This window comes from Selaginella moellendorffii, unplaced genomic scaffold, assembly GCF_000143415.4.
Source record: "Selaginella moellendorffii unplaced genomic scaffold, v1.0 SELMOscaffold_87, whole genome shotgun sequence".
NCBI classification, from domain to species: Eukaryota; Viridiplantae; Streptophyta; class Lycopodiopsida; order Selaginellales; family Selaginellaceae; genus Selaginella; species Selaginella moellendorffii.
This window is the reverse complement of record NW_003314348.1, coordinates 476,418-494,926: the sequence shown is the minus strand read 5'-3', so window position 1 is coordinate 494,926 and position 18,509 is coordinate 476,418. Positions and strand designations below refer to the sequence as shown.

The window sequence follows — 18,509 nt, the reverse complement described above, 5'->3', positions numbered from 1 at the left end:
TAGCTCCCGCTTGAGTGCTTATCCTTGTTCTGCGTCCGGCTTGGGTCTAAGCTTAAGTTCCATTCCATACTAGTTGGTGGAGTACCCATATCCTCGCGTTAGGCCACCGGTATGCCGAAATAGTGCCAGACTCTATTTGGCTCCGTTTTGCGTGCTGGTCCTGGCATTGGGATGCTGGTTGCTCTAGGACTGTTCCAAGTCGCTCCGGGCCCCTGTCCCTTCGCTCCTTAGGCTATATGCTCGGGAGTTGCTCCGTGGTCCGGTTTCATCACTCCTTGGCGTCACGCTTGGGAGTTTGGCACCGTTCGTTTGTTCAGTGGCCCAAGGCCCTGAACCTCGGGTTCCTAAGGACACGTGGCATGTGACACGTGGCATCTGTCACGTGGCACAAAGAGGGTTTAGGTTCCGCTTCGTGGTGTTATCCTATGGTAAATCACCATAGTATAAAGGGTCAAAACCACGTGCGTTACATTTGGTATCAGAGAATGAGTCTCGGCGAGAACTATCCAATGAGATTGGGCAACTAGTCTCGTTGCATACGCAGAGATGAAAACGATGATCCGAGTGGGTACACGTTTTGGTGCAAAGACTTCGCAATCGTTCCTTGGGATAGGTTTTGGTTACCTTTTTGTTCCATATTATGTGAGCTTGCTCTTGGGCTTATAGGGTGGACTGATGTAAGCGACTAACTTTTCCATTTTACTTTAGTCACTTAACCACACCTCTGACCACTTGGAGGAGTCTCATTGACAACCTCCATAAGTCCAACTCAGGACTTGGGGCTTGCTTGCCCCGAGAATGGCATCCATGCCACTCAACCTTAGCACTTGGTCCAAGTGCTCCACGTGTCCGATCCCATGATCGACACCCCAAGGTATCACCGACGTACCGGCCCGTTACGCTAAGGCCATGCCCATTTACCTTGGTCACACTGGTGGTCCAACACCACTTGCATCACCGTCTTGGCCCTCCAAGACTAGGCAAACCATCCGTGAGTGGTCATCTCAGATCCACTCCTTAGCATCCTTAGGATGCCCACCGACAAGGGGAATAGCCTTCCCCAATATCCCTCTGTCAGTCCCCACTAAGTCCCTTTCTGCCCCTGGCCGTGTTTGCCAACACTGCCACTGGATCGAGACCCACAGGCCCGACCACTAAGTCCCACAGTCCTCTGGGACTTCCTCACCACACGACTGTGTCCTTGGTCACTACCCCAGAGGACTGCTCCTCTTCCTTTCCACAGTCTGGGCCTTTGGGACGACATTTCGGAACACCGTGGCCTTACGCGAGCCACCTGGGTACTCTCCTCGCCTTCTGCCCTTGGGTGCTCTAGCCATGGGCTTAGAGCGGGTTCCGTTGAGCCACACCAGGTATCCAAGTAGGTAGTGCCACCCACACTTGGACTGGGAGCATCGGCCAGTCGATCTCCCGGGGGAACTAGAGCCGGCTCTTGAACACTTCACCAAGCTACCCCGCTTGTCGGTCCGTATTCACTCTAGTCTTGGACTTCCCAGTGGTCAGTTCATCACCCAACACTGGGTCTGGCCCTCCTGGGCCAAACTGGCCTTTCCTGGCCAAACTGGCTCCACTGCAGTCCTCCCCCTACTATACTTTTGGAGCTCACCAAACCCCCCAGGGTCTGGGAGACGAACGCTTTGGGCTTTCACCCTCTCAGGCTCCGGACTCGGACTCGGACTCGGACTCGGACTCGGACTCGAACTCGGACTCGGATTCGGACTCGGACTCGGGCTCGGGCTCGGTCTCGGCCTCAGCCTCGGTCTTGGTCTCGGTCCCGATCTCGGTCTCGGTCTCGGTCTCGGTCTCGGTCCCGGTCTCGGTCTCGACTTCGGACTCCATCTCGGACTCCATCTCGGACTCCATCTCGGACTCCATTTCGGGTCCATCTCGGGTCCACCTCGGACTCCATCTCGGACTCCATCTCGGACTCCATCTCGAGTCCATCTCGGACTCCACCTCGGACTCCAACTCGGGTCCATCTCGGGTCCACCTCGGACTCCACTTCGGACTCCATCTCGGGTCCATCTCGGGTCCACCTCGGACTCCACTTCGGACTCCATCTCGGACTCCATCTCGGGTCCATCTCGGACTCCACTTCGGACTTCAACTCGGGTCCATCTCGGACTCCACTTCGGACTCCAACTCGGGTCCATCTCGGACTCCACTTCGGACTCCAACTCGAGTTTATCTCGGACACTCCCCCGTGTCATGTGTTGGTCCTTTTGGGTCCCTTTTTGGAGCCTCGCTTTTTGCTCGCTTCGTGCTCGTTCCTCGAGCCCTTCTTTGGGAGTTCCACTCCCGCTCTTGACTTTTCAAGTCGGAGCTTTTGGTCCAAACGTGTTACGCTCGTTTGGCTCTCGCTTCAGCCACTACCACGTGGCACCCTTTCCGGCTCCACTTTGGGGCCTAGGGATTTTGTGTCTCACAACTCCACCACCTATAGACGAAGTTCGATGTCCTCATCGAATGGTAAACCCTTTCATAAAGTAACACCCACACGTGTTACCTTTTCCATCCTTGGCACCTAGCCAATCTTTGTCTATGGTTTGACACCAAAGGCTCACCATGCCTTGTCCATCCTTTAAGGAGCGTAGTCTCTCCAACTTAGAGACTGATTGGACCACATGTAATGGTTCTCTCCTTTTATTGGTTTAGTTCTCGCTAAACCTCTTAGAGACCCTTCTCTAAGTCAATCCCACTACTCCTTCTCGAGTAGTCTCAATTTCCATCGATATAACCTCTGCACTTTGGAACTTTGAATTTTGACTCCTTGGAGTCAATTTCCTAGGTGTCTCCGACACCTTGCCTTACACCTTTTGTGCAACTCCACTTCCCATCCTAGGAAGTTCTCTATTCGAGGGCACCATCATCCTCTCTTCTATTTCGTGCCAAAGTTCCAGTTATCATACTTTGTGCTAGGGCTGTTCATGGCCCTATCATTTGGCTACCTTACCGCTCCCTCCCTTGGAGCTTCCACTTTCGCCAAATCGGAGCATTTTGGAATCCCTCCTTGGAAACACACTTCCTTTCCCGCAACTTGTTAGCGTCCAACACATTAGTGTTCCTCGCCTAACTTTGTCACTTGGATTCCCCCCAAGGGATTCCACGGCCCTATCTTGGCCACTCATCTTTTGCTCCTATCCGTTGATTGTTGCACCAAGCAACATCGAATCTCTACCTCCCTCCTTGAGATATTGTTTCGGTTCCATAACAAAGACTCTTCTTTGCCAAGTCCGGAGGATGTTCACCCCTAGTACGTCTCTTTAGCATCTTCTGCTATGGGCTCTATCCACGGCCCAACTTCGTGACCCTCCCATGGGTCTTTTATAGAGACTACTTTCCTCGGACTCACTATGCCATCTCACGGACATAGTTTATTTCCCTTAGGTGCTCTTCCCACTTGGTCATCACGACCAAGCCACACCACCTTAAACAGTTCAATTTCAACATTTTGAACCAGGAACTTCATTCCTTAGCCAACTAAGGACCTTGTCCTTATCTGGCCATAAGATCACCTAGTGATCTCACCTTGGCACCTTAATAGAGTTGCCAAGAGGTACTTGGTCTTCTAGACCTCCAAGTTGTTGACTATAACCCCGGGGGCATCCCCCACACTTGGCGGTGCACCCAAGCCAGCCCTTACGGCCAAGGGTTCATAGCAACTGAGATTAGGTGTCCCCATCTCACTCACCACGACCTTGGTGCCACTTGCACCAAAGCGTTCAAGTTAGATATGCTGAGCTTTCACACTAAGCAATCTAACCGTGCATCATGACTCCGAGGCATCCCTCGCTTGGCGGTGTGCCCAAACCAGTCTCCCCACTGAGAGTCCATGACCACCGAAATATGAGTGTCCTCATATTCCAAACCATCACCACGCCCTAGTGATTTGGGACTCGAACCCAAGCACTAGAGGGTCGGGACTCGAACCCAACCTCCGTATATGCATCTACGGACGGCATCACACAAGATGCCTGGCGTGACTCCCCACGCCGGTGCACCAACTTATTTTTAAAGCGCGCTACAGATCACAGCTTAGGAACCTAGTTCCTCCACACTGCCAAGTCCTCTCACTTGACATGTCTGTGATCATGCATGGAATCCTCCATGCTCGGCCCCCTGGCCCACCCTTTTTGAAGATATCACCTTCAACTAGGGTCTTTGTTCCCCCGACGGGCCAATCTCACTTGGCAAGTCCTCCGACCATTGTAACATGGTTCCTGCATAAGCGTGAAAGTCCTTGACCATCGACTTTCGTTCAAAGCCCTCTCTTTGAACACTCGGGAACTACTTCCCTAACCTTGATAACCTTGCCTCATGGCAAGCTTCAAGACCACGCTTCTGCTGCGCCACTCTGATTTCGCGCGTTCCATGAACCATTTACACTTGACCTTTCTAGGTACTACGCTACCTAGAATCGTCTTTGGGAACCTTGAAGGAACTCTGTCCCTCAGCTTGCTAAGGCCTCCCCTTTCGCAAGCTTTATAGTTGCCATATAGTCTAACATGGACAATTCCATATTTTAGACTCTCCATGGCATCACGGTTGCTAGCAACAACATCCTCGAGCACCCTCTTGATTCTCCACTCCCAACTTTCATAACCACTGTTGGATATGCCCTTTGATTTCTATGGTTCCGTTCCATCCCAACACTACTTGCCTTTGGCTTCACACCTTTCCTTCGGTCATTCTCCTCCAGACCAGGAGGATAGCTTTGCACTTTCTATCATGCCTTAGCAAGTATTCTTAGGGATGAACCTACCCAATAGCCCGGGGAGTGGTTCCTCAATCCGGGTATGCTCAGCTTATAATCCCACACACTGGGGTTACATTGTTGCTTATGGGCCTTTACATGCCCATCACTAGCCTTGCCAAAATTCCATTTTTGGCTTTGTCCAACTTGGGTAAACAGTCCTCTCCTGTCTCCGCAACCTTGGACATTTGGATAGCACCTTCTATCCATCATTCGCTAGGGACTTAGTCCCTTGGGCTTTATCCATTGCCCTCGCGACATCAAACACCACCTTCTGGTGTTCTAGAGTGTTCGGGTGTCCCAATGATGGCTTTCTTGACAATGAGTATTTCCTTTTATGACATTGACTTACTATATCGCAACATAAGCAACTTATCCCCCGTAAGGGTATATCCGACTTCCCTATACTAGAAGTCTTGGGTAGCTACCTTCTACCCGTTTAACCAGTTATTTTGCACCTCTTGCTTAGTTGCCTCATAGTTGTCAAGTCCTACAACTCATTGCTTGGTGCTTTCACACCTCCATCACTATCTGGGTCACCACACTCCAACTGCATGCTCTGCAGCTTAAGCTATACCATTCCCATTTCCATTGGGATTCCTTTGGCAAGGGGTTTTCATGAACCCACCAACATAGCCTCAAGGTATCACACCTTGGCACATTTGGTGTCTCCACACCATCGGCTCCACGAGCCTACCTCTATGACATTTCCCTTCGTGTCTAAGTCTTTGCCAAGACTAACACCGCTCTTTCTCATGCCAACCATCCGTTAGCACTTCCCCATAGAGGTCACACACAACTTTATGTCAAAGTTGTTTCCTTCTGGGAACACCTTTCCCACAACTTTAACATGGCACATTTTGCCATCAATGAGATACTCTCTGTTCTCATCCTTGGATCCTATGATCCCCCCCATCCTTTGTGGGGTACAACGCACCTCAGTCCAAATGCTTCATTCAGTCCTTTTTAGGACCATCCCTTGACTCTACTTGAGTCGTCTAACAGTTTTGGACTTGGTTAATCCACCGACCCGTAAGGTCCTACTTGTGAGGCACTAGCTCACTGGAATACACTTCTTGCATTCCGGTCCTACTCAAAAGGACTATTTTCACAAGTGTTACTCCGACACTTGATTTTGTTCTCTGGGGGCAACCTTTGCCCCTTAGGACTACTTGTCCATGTGATGAGAATACCAACTCATCCACTTAATACACCCCCAACTCCTTGGGTTGTTCCAGCATTTGTTAGAGGTAGCCCCGGCTACCATTTCAAGGACTTGAGTCCTCTTCCGTATTTGACCTTCCACGGTCATTACCTTTGGTCTCACATTCATGAGCACCAACCTCAACTATATGAGGATAATCTTGTGACTCCTTTATTGTTTTGGAGTCTCTATCTTTCCCGTGATCCCAACTTTAGTTGTTTACCACAACAACCTAAGCCAATTTGCTGAGACAAATGCTCATCCGGATCACATCCTCAACTCAATGAGGAAAACCTTGCACTGTTCCCAAGATCCCAAAGTCGTTCCATTATTGGCCCTTTTCTATCCACCACCTCGTCTACAAGTTCACACATGAACTGTAATGGAGAGCCATGTCTTCCCGACTTGCTACTCCTCAAGGATAGGCCCACTCCTCGGACCTTCCGATGCCAACACTAGTGGTGATATACTTGAGCACCAATAAAAGTCGGACTAAGGAACAGCTCCGATACCAAATTGTAAGGGACTAAATTTTCCATTTTACTTTAGTCACTTAACCACATGTCTGACCACTTGGAGGAGTCTCATTCACAACCTCCATTAGTCCAATTCAGGACTTGGGGCTTGCTTGCCCCGAGAATGGCATCCATGCCACTCAACCTTAGCACTTGGTCCAAGTGCTCCACGTGTCCGATCCCATGATCGACACCCCAAGGTATCACCGACGTACCGGCCCGTTACGCTAAGGCCATGCCCATTTACCTTGGTCACACTGGTGGTCCAACACCACTTGCATCACCGTCTTGGCCCTCCAAGACTAGGCAAACCATCCGTGAGTGGTCATCTCAGATCCACTCCTTAGCATCCTTAGGATGCCCACCGACAAGGGGAATAGCCTTCCCCAATATCCCTCTGTCAGTCCCCACTAAGTCCCTTTCTGCCCCTGGCCGTGTTTGCCAACACTGCCACTGGATCGAGACCCACAGGCCCGACCACTAAGTCCCACAGTCCTCTGGGACTTCCTCACCACACGACTGTGTCCTTGGTCACTACCCCAGAGGACTGCTCCTCTTCCTTTCCACAGTCTGGGCCTTTGGGACGACATTTCGGAACACCGTGGCCTTACGCGAGCCACCTGGGTACTCTCCTCGCCTTCTGCCCTTGGGTGCTCTAGCCATGGGCTTAGAGCGGGTTCCGTTGAGCCACACCAGGTATCCAAGTAGGTAGTGCCACCCACACTTGGACTGGGAGCATCGGCCAGTCGATCTCCCGGGGGAACTAGAGCCGGCTCTTGAACACTTCACCAAGCTACCCCGCTTGTCGGTCCGTATTCACTCTAGTCTTGGACTTCCCAGTGGTCAGTTCATCACCCAACACTGGGTCTGGCCCTCCTGGGCCAAACTGGCCTTTCCTGGCCAAACTGGCTCCACTGCAGTCCTCCCCCTACTATACTTTTGGAGCTCACCAAACCCCCCAGGGTCTGGGAGACGAACGCTTTGGGCTTTCACCCTCTCAGGCTCCGGACTCGGACTCGGACTCGGACTCGGACTCGGACTCGAACTCGGACTCGGATTCGGACTCGGACTCGGGCTCGGGCTCGGTCTCGGCCTCGGCCTCGGTCTTGGTCTCGGTCCCGATCTCGGTCTCGGTCTCGGTCTCGGTCTCGGTCCCGGTCTCGGTCTCGACTTCGGACTCCATCTCGGACTCCATCTCAGACTCCATCTCGGACTCCATTTCGGGTCCATCTCGGGTCCACCTCGGACTCCATCTCGGACTCCATCTCGGACTCCATCTCGAGTCCATCTCGGACTCCACCTCGGACTCCAACTCGGGTCCATCTCGGGTCCACCTCGGACTCCACTTCGGACTCCATCTCGGGTCCATCTCGGGTCCACCTCGGACTCCACTTCGGACTCCATCTCGGACTCCATCTCGGGTCCATCTCGGACTCCACTTCGGACTTCAACTCGGGTCCATCTCGGACTCCACTTCGGACTCCAACTCGGGTCCATCTCGGACTCCACTTCGGACTCCAACTCGAGTTTATCTCGGACACTCCCCCGTGTCATGTGTTGGTCCTTTTGGGTCCCTTTTTGGAGCCTCGCTTTTTGCTCGCTTCGTGCTCGTTCCTCGAGCCCTTCTTTGGGAGTTCCACTCCCGCTCTTGACTTTTCAAGTCGGAGCTTTTGGTCCAAACGTGTTACGCTCGTTTGGCTCTCGCTTCAGCCACTACCACGTGGCACCCTTTCCGGCTCCACTTTGGGGCCTAGGGATTTTGTGTCTCACAACTGAGTTGTTCCATTACACGAGTTTGCGCTTGGGCTCGTGAGTGAGGCGCATTAGCAACTCGAGGTTACACTTAGAGTTGGCAGGATTAATGTTAGCATATCGGTGGTTCCATGAGTTATTCCTTGTACCATGGGTGAAAGCAAACCTACCTGGGTTTGCTATGAGTGGCAAATAGGCTGGTCCGTAGCTATTTAGCGCGACACTAGTGGATCTTTCCTAGGCATGATTATAAGTGGATCAATCAAGATTGTAGGGAATAGTCTATTGGTTCAAGTAATCATTGCCGTGCTCTCTCATAAACTTTTCTTGGATTGAACTGAAGGCAGTGCGAAAGCAAGCTTGAGGTTTGGTCAAAGATGAGACCGAAAAGAGAGTCATCGAGGACGGAGGATCAAATACGTAAATCATCTTCTCTTCTTGGAGAGATGATTTGCAACGAGGTGTTAACTCATTGCTTGTGTTCACATTATGCAATCAAGAGTCCCTACCTTGATGCATATTGGAGATGATGGTCTTACAAATGGTGAGTTGTGGGATGGATAGCAGTGAAACGCTAAACCATTTTGTCTAGACTTGCTATCGGAAGACTTGGGTTGCAATGCTCAATTCTTTTCCGGGGAACCTTGCTATTGCTCCTTGAGTAGCTTGGTGTTGGATTAGTGTTGAGTTTGGTCGGAAAGAGAGTGGCATGAGCTTGTCCGTGTTGTGAACAAAAATTATTGGTGTTGGGTGTCATAAACCTCTATTGGTGGAGTGTGGCATTTATGTTGCATTTTGTCGAATCGAGTTGGCATTTGATACTCACATAAACATGTGAAGTAATGACATAGGCATTGCTCATTGCGTTACTCAATTGATGATCAAGTCATTGTGATTTCTATATCATATCCATGTAATAATGAGCAATGTGTTTACGAAGTTGCTTGGTTAAATGATGATCAACCCCAAAGTGGTTGATGGAGAAGCTAGTCTACTTGCACGAAATAACATTGTAGTAGCTTTGACTGGATTCTCAATGGTAGTCCATTATGCTAAGCTTAAGTTGGTACCTTGCTTACTTGAGTTTGCCCATTAGGTGTTGGTAAAAAGAGTTATAGCATTCACTAGCTATGGCTTGTTGGTTGATCCGTTAACACTTGGAGTAGATTGTTGGATGGAGAAGATGTGTAGTTGGGGCATTGACATCACTAACACTTGTGTTAGTGAAAGTGGCATTGTTATTTTAAGTGATGAGGAATTTTCCTTGGACCTTGATTTTCCATGTCATTTTTCTTGTTAGTGTTTTGGCTTCACATTGGATCTGGAAGGTGATTGAAGAAGAGTGTTAGTGCAATGTGGATATCCGAAGATGTGGTCTTCGTGATCAAGCCTTGGATGTTCATTTTGCACTTTGCGGATGTCGGAGTTAGATGTTGGAAAAATGGGCAAAGATGTTCGAGGCTTAAGCATATTGTTGGACCTGAGAATTTGTGTTGAGGTGAATCTATGTGAAGTTGTTGGTAGGAGGAAGTTGGTTGAGTCCTGAAAGTTTGCATTCCTGGACTGAGAGTCATTCTTTCTCTAGGATGGAAAATTTTCCACAAATTTTCTTAGACTTTTCCAATGGCTGATCTATTGATCACTTTGCTCGAAAACCATTCCATTTTTCGAAAGCCAGTACAAACTAGTGAAGGGGTTGGAGTTGACTTCGGTTGACTTAGATCTTAGTAGGTAATTTGTATGATGCGACCCGAAAGGGATGCTAACTTTTGGGGCTAAAGCAATTGAGTTGGATAGAGTCTGGAGTTGGTGTAGAAAAGTGGCCGCTGCACTTTTCTAAGAAAGGTGACTCTTATGCCTTTCTTTTGTAGCATTATGCTCGGTGGCAGGTTGCACCTTGCATTTCGCTAAGACTCTATGAGAGTAGTGAGCTCTCACTGATCTTGACTTAGTCTTGGCAGCCCTGCACCTTGGCTGAGGATGGTGATGTCCAACTTAGTTGTTTGAGGTTGAGATGTTGGTACCCGTACTATAGCTTTGTCTATGAGGAGGTTGTGTACCGATGTGAGTTCATCTCATAGTCTTCACTTTAGTTTCGACTGAGTGTTGATCATGCATAGCTAGCCTCTTCAAGGCATGCTCAGAGCTATTGACTAAATGCATTAGTGAGCTTATTGCGGTTGAGTTGGATTCGAGTGGTCATTTAGTTTGTGCTTGTCTATGAACTTTTATCTCATACCTGGGGTATTATGTTCATGTTGGACAAGTATGTAACTCGATGACATGAGTTAGTGTTTGGGTCTTGTGAAGGCAAGTTGAAGGGTGATTGTTAGTTGCTTTGCGACTAGTGATTACTTGTAGACTTTGTCAAAAAGACTGTTGATACTTGCTTTGCTCGATGATGATTTAGCAGTGATGGGCTTGCTTTACCGGATGGTGTTGCGGAGGATCGTGTCGTTAGGCTTACATGGGTTTTCCATGTTGGCATGTCGACTCTATCTTTGTTTATATCATTTGGTTGCATTTAGTTCATAGTATTGGATTTCATGGAGTCTTGGATGTGGTGATTCACTCCTTGAGGAAGTGTTATCTGTAGCTGAGTATTGTTGAAGGATTAGTCTCGGATACTAAATTAAGTATCTTTGACCTTGGTTAGCTTAGTTGTTAGAGAGTTTTGAGTGGTGATTCACTCTTGCTTTCTTCTAGTTTTGTTATAGTGTTAATGGCATTGAAATGATGCCTTGTCATTGATATTATTGATGTTGGGATTCAAGTGAGATGAGATGTCTATCCTTATGATTGATATTGAGTTTCATTAGTCTCAATAGAGATAGTGTTGATGATTTGGTTGTAGCTTTGTGTTATTAGCATTCGTGCATTTGCTAGTTAGCAACTGTATTGACGTTCAAATAAACTAAGTGGCAAGTTGGGTTAGTTGTGTTCTAGACGAGATTGTTTAGTAGAGGTTGAGTTCTGGCTTTTCCTTGAAAAGTGATTAAGTCATGGACTATGCTAACTCTACAAGTGGAAGAGTTAGTGATCGATATTGGAAAGTTTGAATCCTTATTGGGTTTGAGTTGGAATATATCGATCATTGGTGATTCTTCTTGTGCTTGTTATGAAGTGAGTTACGTCTTGCTATAGATGGATTCATGGAGGATCGTTTAGTGATCACTTGTCGGGCATAGCTTCGTTATGCTTGGCTTTTGGATTGATGCAGAAATGCTCTTCATTAGCTTTGGCATTATGAAGTTTGGATGGTTTATGGATGTGTTGAAGAAGACATTATGGGTTGCACCATGATTTCTTCTTTAGCATTGAAATTTGCTTCTATGAGACTCGTGATCATTATTAGGCAAGACTTAGCTATAAGTTTCTTCGAGCTTTGGTTCTTTGAGTTTTATGCTCATTGTTCCATTGGTTTGAAGTTGTTGGGGAAGGCATTTTGGCTCATTAGCTTTAATGTTGAAGTTGGCTTTTGCATCTAGCAATCATTGGTGATGATTGACTATCATCTAGGAAAGTTGATTATCCTTGTCGAAGGTTTTGCTTGATTATCGTTGATCTAAAATGATTTGCCATTGTTCGGGATGGTGGATTCTTTCTTCAATGATGATTATGCATCTCTTTATTGATGGAATGATTGATGATCTTTCATGATAGTTAGTTGTTCTCTTTGATGGCTTATGGCTTTTTGCAATACCACATGTTCTTTGTGGTTTGCTCTGGATTGGTTTCTTGGGTTTGAAACATCAGTAGGATGTTGCTAACACTTGCTTAGGCAACTAGAGTTCCTTGGTATTGTTGGCTGGGATCTATTCAGATTGGCTTTTGTGATAGTTAGCAAGCATGAGTGTTTGTTGGTCTTCCCACATTTATTCTCTTCTGTTGATTATTGCTCGAGTTAGTTTTGATAGATTTGGATGTTATTTCCTTTAGGTGATACATTCGCGAGCATTGTGCTTGTTAGTCAATAATACTTTGTGTTCTTTGAGTTGTGTTTTGTGAGTTGTTTGGCATGCTATCTGCCATTTTCGGTAGTTCAGTTTCATCATTGAGTTTACTTGATGATATACTTGCTATTGAATTTTGTTGGATGGTGCATCCTATGTTTTCCAATGATAGTGATCTTGGTGGTTCCTATCTACAATACTACTGGTTTATCGGATGATAACTTGTTTAGAATACTTTTGTGTTCTACTCTAAGATATAATCACTAGTAATTAAGCTTCTCAGATATCATTGTCTCTGACTTTGATATTGTCCATCCATTGATCTTTGCGTTTGGGCCAGTATAGGCAGACTGGCTTCGGCACTTCGTGTGCATGGTGAAATCTCTAGTCATGGGGTAGCTACTGTCGACTGGTCACATAACCCGCCTCTCTGTCGATGTTCCTTATTCTGTGAAAGGGCGTGACCGTGTAAACAACTCTACCTGCCTGTTTACAGTAGCCTATCTAAACCTTACCGACGGGTTTGGTTTCTTTGCTTAGGAGGGTTGGGGCCTCTGGCTTCTCTCTCTATGTCCCTGCGGGCAGGGGCATATCACACTTTTGTAAGCTGGGTGACTCCCAGAGCAGCAGGGGTGGCTGACTCCGTTGGTCATTTCCTTGTCGGTGACGGCCGGAAGGTGTCTGAGCTGGTAGCGCATCCGCGTTAGACAAAGAGGTTACCCCCTCACTCATTTAAGTTGGTGCATTTCTCACATAGTGTGAGTACCGTGAACTTTTTCTGGAGTTGTTTCCTTGGCGGTATTCTAGACTGGAGTATGCATCGACGAGGACGTCGATCTTCCCAAGGGGGGGAGAGTGTCGCGAATGTGACTTCAGGTATCGAAAGTTACCTGTCGGCTAGTCCTTTCGGATATTCTTACCTTACTGCCACGACGGCAGGAGGTCGGTATTGCTGGACCCGTTATCAGTCTCCGCCTAAGCTAGTTGAGAAACTGGTCCTCGCGTGTGCACTTGACCAGATGAGCATAAGGAAGGAATTCCTAAGTGTCTATTTAGTCAAGCATACTTGACCTGGTTAGAGAAACTCATTCGTTGACTTGCACTTGCTAGTGTTGGGAACCCCCGCGATATTGAGCTTGGTCCCTCAACATCGCTAGATGATAGCTTACCGTGTCTGCCAAACACCCTCGCTATCATGCCCTTGGTGTTAGTCTCAATTCGTCCCAAATGCTATTTATGGAAAGTGTCCAGATTTGCTCATTTAGCATATCTACGGAATGTAGAGATCGGCCTGAACACAATGGTGTTCGTCCCGTGTCCAAATTCGCAATCTAAGGACATTCCATATTTAGTAAGTTTCGAGCTTGTCCCAGAGACTAACTCCTAGTACTAAGGGAGGCTTGGGGTGAAAGCCCAAAGCGTGTGTTCCTCAAGGGGGGGGGGGGCTGTGGGGGGTTCCAAATGTATAGTAGGGATAGTGGGTAGGTCGGGCATGGCCGACCAACCTGAGGCATAGTCTAGCTCCCGCTTGCGTGCCTGTCCTTGTTCTGCGTCCGGCTTGGGTCTAAGCCCAAGTTCCATTCCATGCTAGTTGGTGGAGTACCTATATCCTCGCGTTAGGCCACCGGTATGCCGAAATAGTGCCAAACTCTGTTTGGCTCCGTTTTGCGTGCTGGTCTTGGCATTGGGATGCTGGTTGCTCTAGGACTGTTCCAAGTCGCTCCGGGCCCCTGTCCCTTCGCTCCTTGGGCTATATGCTCGGGAGTTGCTCCGTGGTCCGGTTTCATCACTCCTTGGCGTCACCAAGGCCCTGAACCTCGGGTTCCTAAGGACACGTGGCATGGACACGTGGCATGTGACACGTGGCATCTGTCACGTGGCACAAAGAGGGTTTAGGTTCCACTTCGTGGTGTTATCCTATGGTAAATCACCATAGGATAAAGGGTCCAAACCACGTGCGCTACAAGTATAAAACAGAGTCCTAAAGTAGAGCTGAAGATTAGCCATATAGTAGTGGCCAATGTAGATCAAAAGCTATAACTCGGAAAGTCGAAAGCAAGAGTGGAACTCCTAAAGAAATACTTGAGGAACAAAGTAATTAATAACCAAGTCTCTAGAAAGGGATAAGAAAATGACTAACACATGGTAAATGTCGTGACACATAGAAGTCAAGTGCAAGATTGAGTCTCAGAGCAAGTTCAAGAGCGAGACCAAGAGCAAGTTCTAGACTGTGACTATGATTGAGACCAAGGCCAAGACTAAGTTTGAGTTTGAGTCTGAAACTAAATCCATGTTTAAGGGTGAAAGCCCAAAGCAATCCTCTCTCAAACCCTAGGGGGTTTCATAAGTCCCTATGTGATAGTAAGAGGAGGACTCTAGAGGAACTAGTGTGACCAAAGAAGGCTATGTTCACTTGGTGGATGATGATATAAACACTAGGGAGTTCAAAGCTAGAGTGAACATAGATGAATAAGTGGGGTGTCATGAATATGATTGTGGTATCAAAAGTTACTTGCTAGCTAGTCTTTAAAATCTTCTTTCCTTGCTATCATGACAATAGGAGGTTGATATTGCTAGACCCTTTATCAGTCCATCTTGTGTTAGTGGAATTAACTAAGCATTTCGAGTGTACTTAGACTAGACAAACATAAAGATAGAATTCCTATGTGCTAAGCATACTTAGCCTGGTAAGGAGTTCCTGTTTTATTGTGTCTTGCACTGGTTAGTAACAAAAACCTTTGCATATTGAAATTAATCCCTCAATATTGCTAAATGATAACTTACCATATCTATCAAACACTCTCGCTATCATGCCCCTTGTGTTGGTCCCATTTGGTCCTAATAGCTATTTATAAAAAGTGTCTATATTTGCTAATTTGGTATATCTACGGAATGTAGAGATTGTCCTAAACATAATAGTGTTAGTCCCATATCCAAATTCACAATCTAATGCCATTTCATATTTAGTAAGTTTCACACTTGTCCTAAAAACTAACTCTTGGTACTAAAGATGGTGTGAGACACAAATCCCTAGGCCCCAAAGTGGAGCCGAAAGGGTGCCACGTGACGGCCTCTTCCTAGCATTCTATGAGGAGTATTGGGACGACGTTGGCCTGATGCTCTTGGAGACATGGCGAGACGCACAACAAACAGGGGTGCTTCCAGGAAAGATACTAGAGGGAGAAATCGCATTGATCCCAAAACGGGGTGACCTCTAGGAACTCAGGAACTGGCGCTCCATAACCATGCTCAACACGTCGTACAAGATATATGCAAAGGTGATGGCACTCAAGCTGCAGCCAGTCATGCCCCTCATCATCAGAGAACAACAGACTAGATTCGTGCCGAGACGACAGATTGCAGAAAACATATGGACGTACCTCCTAGCACAGAGGTGGGCAAACGTCTCAAATCAACAGATTGTAGCGTGGCTACTAGACTTTGAGAAGGCCTACGATCGAGTCGATTGGGACTTCTTGGAGGATTGCATGTGGAAGATAGGGATCCCAGCAAGGACTATCTCGTGTATCTCACTGCTATATAGGGGAGCTGCAAGCCGGGTCACACTAAATGGAGAGATAGGCCCGACCTTCCACTTGGGACGCTCAGTGAGGCAGGGATGTCCACTTGCCCCCTACCTGTTCCTGATAGTAGCAGAGACACTGGGCTCTTTCCTCACACATGGAGGGGATATAAAAGGCTTGGTGCTGCCCTCTGAACGGCTACAACTCCCGGGAACTCAAGCTGTGACGCAAGAGCTGCAAGACGGGGCATTTGCAGATGACACCGCACTCTTCCTACTTGCCACCCCGGGGAACCTGGACGCAGCAAAATCCAAGCTGGAGATCTTCAACATGGCAGCAGGGGCAGCCATAAATTGGAACAAGTCAGTAGGCGTGAACTGGGGAAAGCCAGGCATCGAGGCCTGGGGACAGGAGATAGGCTTTCAGTGGCTTCGCCCTGGCGAAGACACCCGGTACCTCGGCATCCAGGTTGGGGTCCAATACAGTGCGGCTACGCAGGACGACACGCTTCTCAGGAGGATCCAGGCTGCAGTTCAGAAATGGACACCGAGGAAACTCGGACTCCCAGCTCGGATCATAGTGGTCAAGAGCGTGATCCTCCCCAGCATCTGGTACCACCTCTCAATTTGGCCGGTGCTGGAAACTACACTGCAGAAGGTGAGACAGATGGTGCGAACTTACATGTGGCGGGGAGCATTGGCTACAGGGCAAACCATGGCCAAGGTGGCGTGGCAATCTACAGCGAGGCCGCGCATTCTAGGGGGGCTTGGGATCATTGACCCCAGTGACATGGCAAAGGCGATGAGGTATAAGATTTTTCTCATGGGCTTGCAACAGGGGAGACAGCCGTGGCGACTCATGTTCTAGCAGAGCCTCCTAGCGATTCGGCCCAAACACAATGCAGCCAAACCGTGAGAGGAGGACCCACGGTGGCTCTTCACAGAAGGTCCGACGTAGGTAGTGAAAGGGGGCAACTTCATCCAAAGCCTCCACCGACTGTGGAGAGCCTTTTCGCTGGAGCAAACACCACCAACCAGGGCCGAGGAGTGGCTTAACCAGCCTCTATTTTTCAACACACTGTTCAAGGTGGGAGGTGTGACACTGGGACGAGAGGCACACCACACGATCTGGAGGAAAATGCATGCAAACGGATTCCGGACAATGAAGCAACTGGTGGGAGTGGTTGACCGGGACTGGTGGTGAACAACGAGAAGAACTCAAGTGTTTGGACCTTGGAAGCGACGCAACATCCTGCTGGACGTTCTGTGACTTCTTCGAGTGGTGAATGACACGAAAGCAGGGACGAAGTGGCCGAGAAGATGCCTTCAAGCAGGGGACTTTGTGGCAATCCAGCGGCAAACAGAGTGGGAGGAACACGATACAGTGCGACGTCCGCTGGGGACATGGACTCGAGCATTCACTGCACCTACACTAGCATGGGAAGAAGGAGATGTGGAGGTGTGGTTTGTCGCCGCACCAGAGCACAACATAGGATGGCCTTTTCACATCATGAGAGGAGACACACTTCTCCCAATGGGTGAGAAACAAGAGATGTCGGATGTCACGGACGATGAGGTACGTGGCAGGATCAGCGTGCTTAGGCAGTCACCCAAGAGGCTGGACGTGGTGGAATCAGAAGACCTGCTAGAGGGCGATGGATCACTGATATGGTGGCGACAGCAGCTACTAGAAGATCTGGACTGGGACCCTGCCGCATGGCGACGAGGGACGGGAAGCTTTTTCTCCTATGCAATCAAGGAAGCTCGGAATGGACTACTGACATCGCGAGAGGAGGCAAGAGAGGAGATTCCGAAGCTATGGCAGAAGTGGATAGCACAGGGGGTTGACGTAGAGCAAGTGGTGGACAACACAATTCACTTCTGGAAGCTGCCCGTGCAGGAAAAAGTGAAAGTCACCTCGTGGTTGGTAGCGAACAATGGGCTCCCGGTTGGACAGCGATTCCAGGATGACACGAGTCGCAGATGCAAGGAGTGTGGCGAAATCGAGACAGTCAAGCATGCGCTGTGGGAGTGCGACACTGCAAAGGAGGTGTGGCGCCAGATTATTAAGGCAGGGAAGGAGCTGGGTGTGACACAGGATTTCGAAGCCCGCAGTGGAGATGTGCTCCACTGGTTCGAGGCAGCAAGGGGTCCTGCCCAGGGCCCAGCCTTGCGACACATCAGGTGTAGAGGACGACACGGCTGGGGGATCCAGGTCCAGTGGGACGTGATCGGGGTGGAGATAGAGTCCCCGTTTGGGAGGCGCTTGGCCATGCTCGATGGGCGATATGGCGTGCGACGGGAGTCCAGGCCCTTTGGGAAGCACATAACCGGGTGCACTTCGATGGGACACAGCTTAGAGTATCACAGGTACTGGTAGAGTGGTGGAGACTTACACTGGCGGCAATACGGCTTCACCATGCTATCCTCCGGGACAAGGGGAAGCTCGAGAGGCTTGAGGAGTGGCAAAAAGCATGGCTGCCATGTTTTGGTGAAAAGCTTTATTTCGTTAAAGTGGGATTTATTCAGTAAAATGGGACTAGGTACAAATTTTCAAGTATTTAAAAATGACGTGAAATTATATGTTTTTTGTCCAGGGGCTAGACATATCTGGGGCATGGTGACTAGCGCGGTGACTTTGTGTCCAGACTGAGTCCATCTGGTTGTATAATAAATCTCATTGTCAAGGTGAACAAGCCGAATCTGAAGCTAAAGAAGAGCGATGGCATGCGCGCACACACTATTTGTTTGTTCATTGAGCGTGTGGTGAGCTTTCCAAGATGAATGTCAT

The 18,509-nt window shown here is 48.6% G+C and overlaps 1 protein-coding gene across 1 annotated transcript; it reads left to right on the top strand.

The window, feature by feature from the left end:
- Positions 1–15,440: 15,440 nt before the first annotated feature.
- LOC112341605 lies at positions 15,441–18,098 on the top strand. The gene is made up of 3 exons (XM_024661998.1): positions 15,441–16,525; positions 16,757–16,812; positions 17,020–18,098. Exons 1-3 carry the CDS (start codon positions 15,441–15,443, stop codon positions 18,096–18,098), a joined length of 2,220 nt encoding a protein of 739 aa, XP_024517766.1.
- Positions 18,099–18,509: the final 411 nt, after the last annotated feature.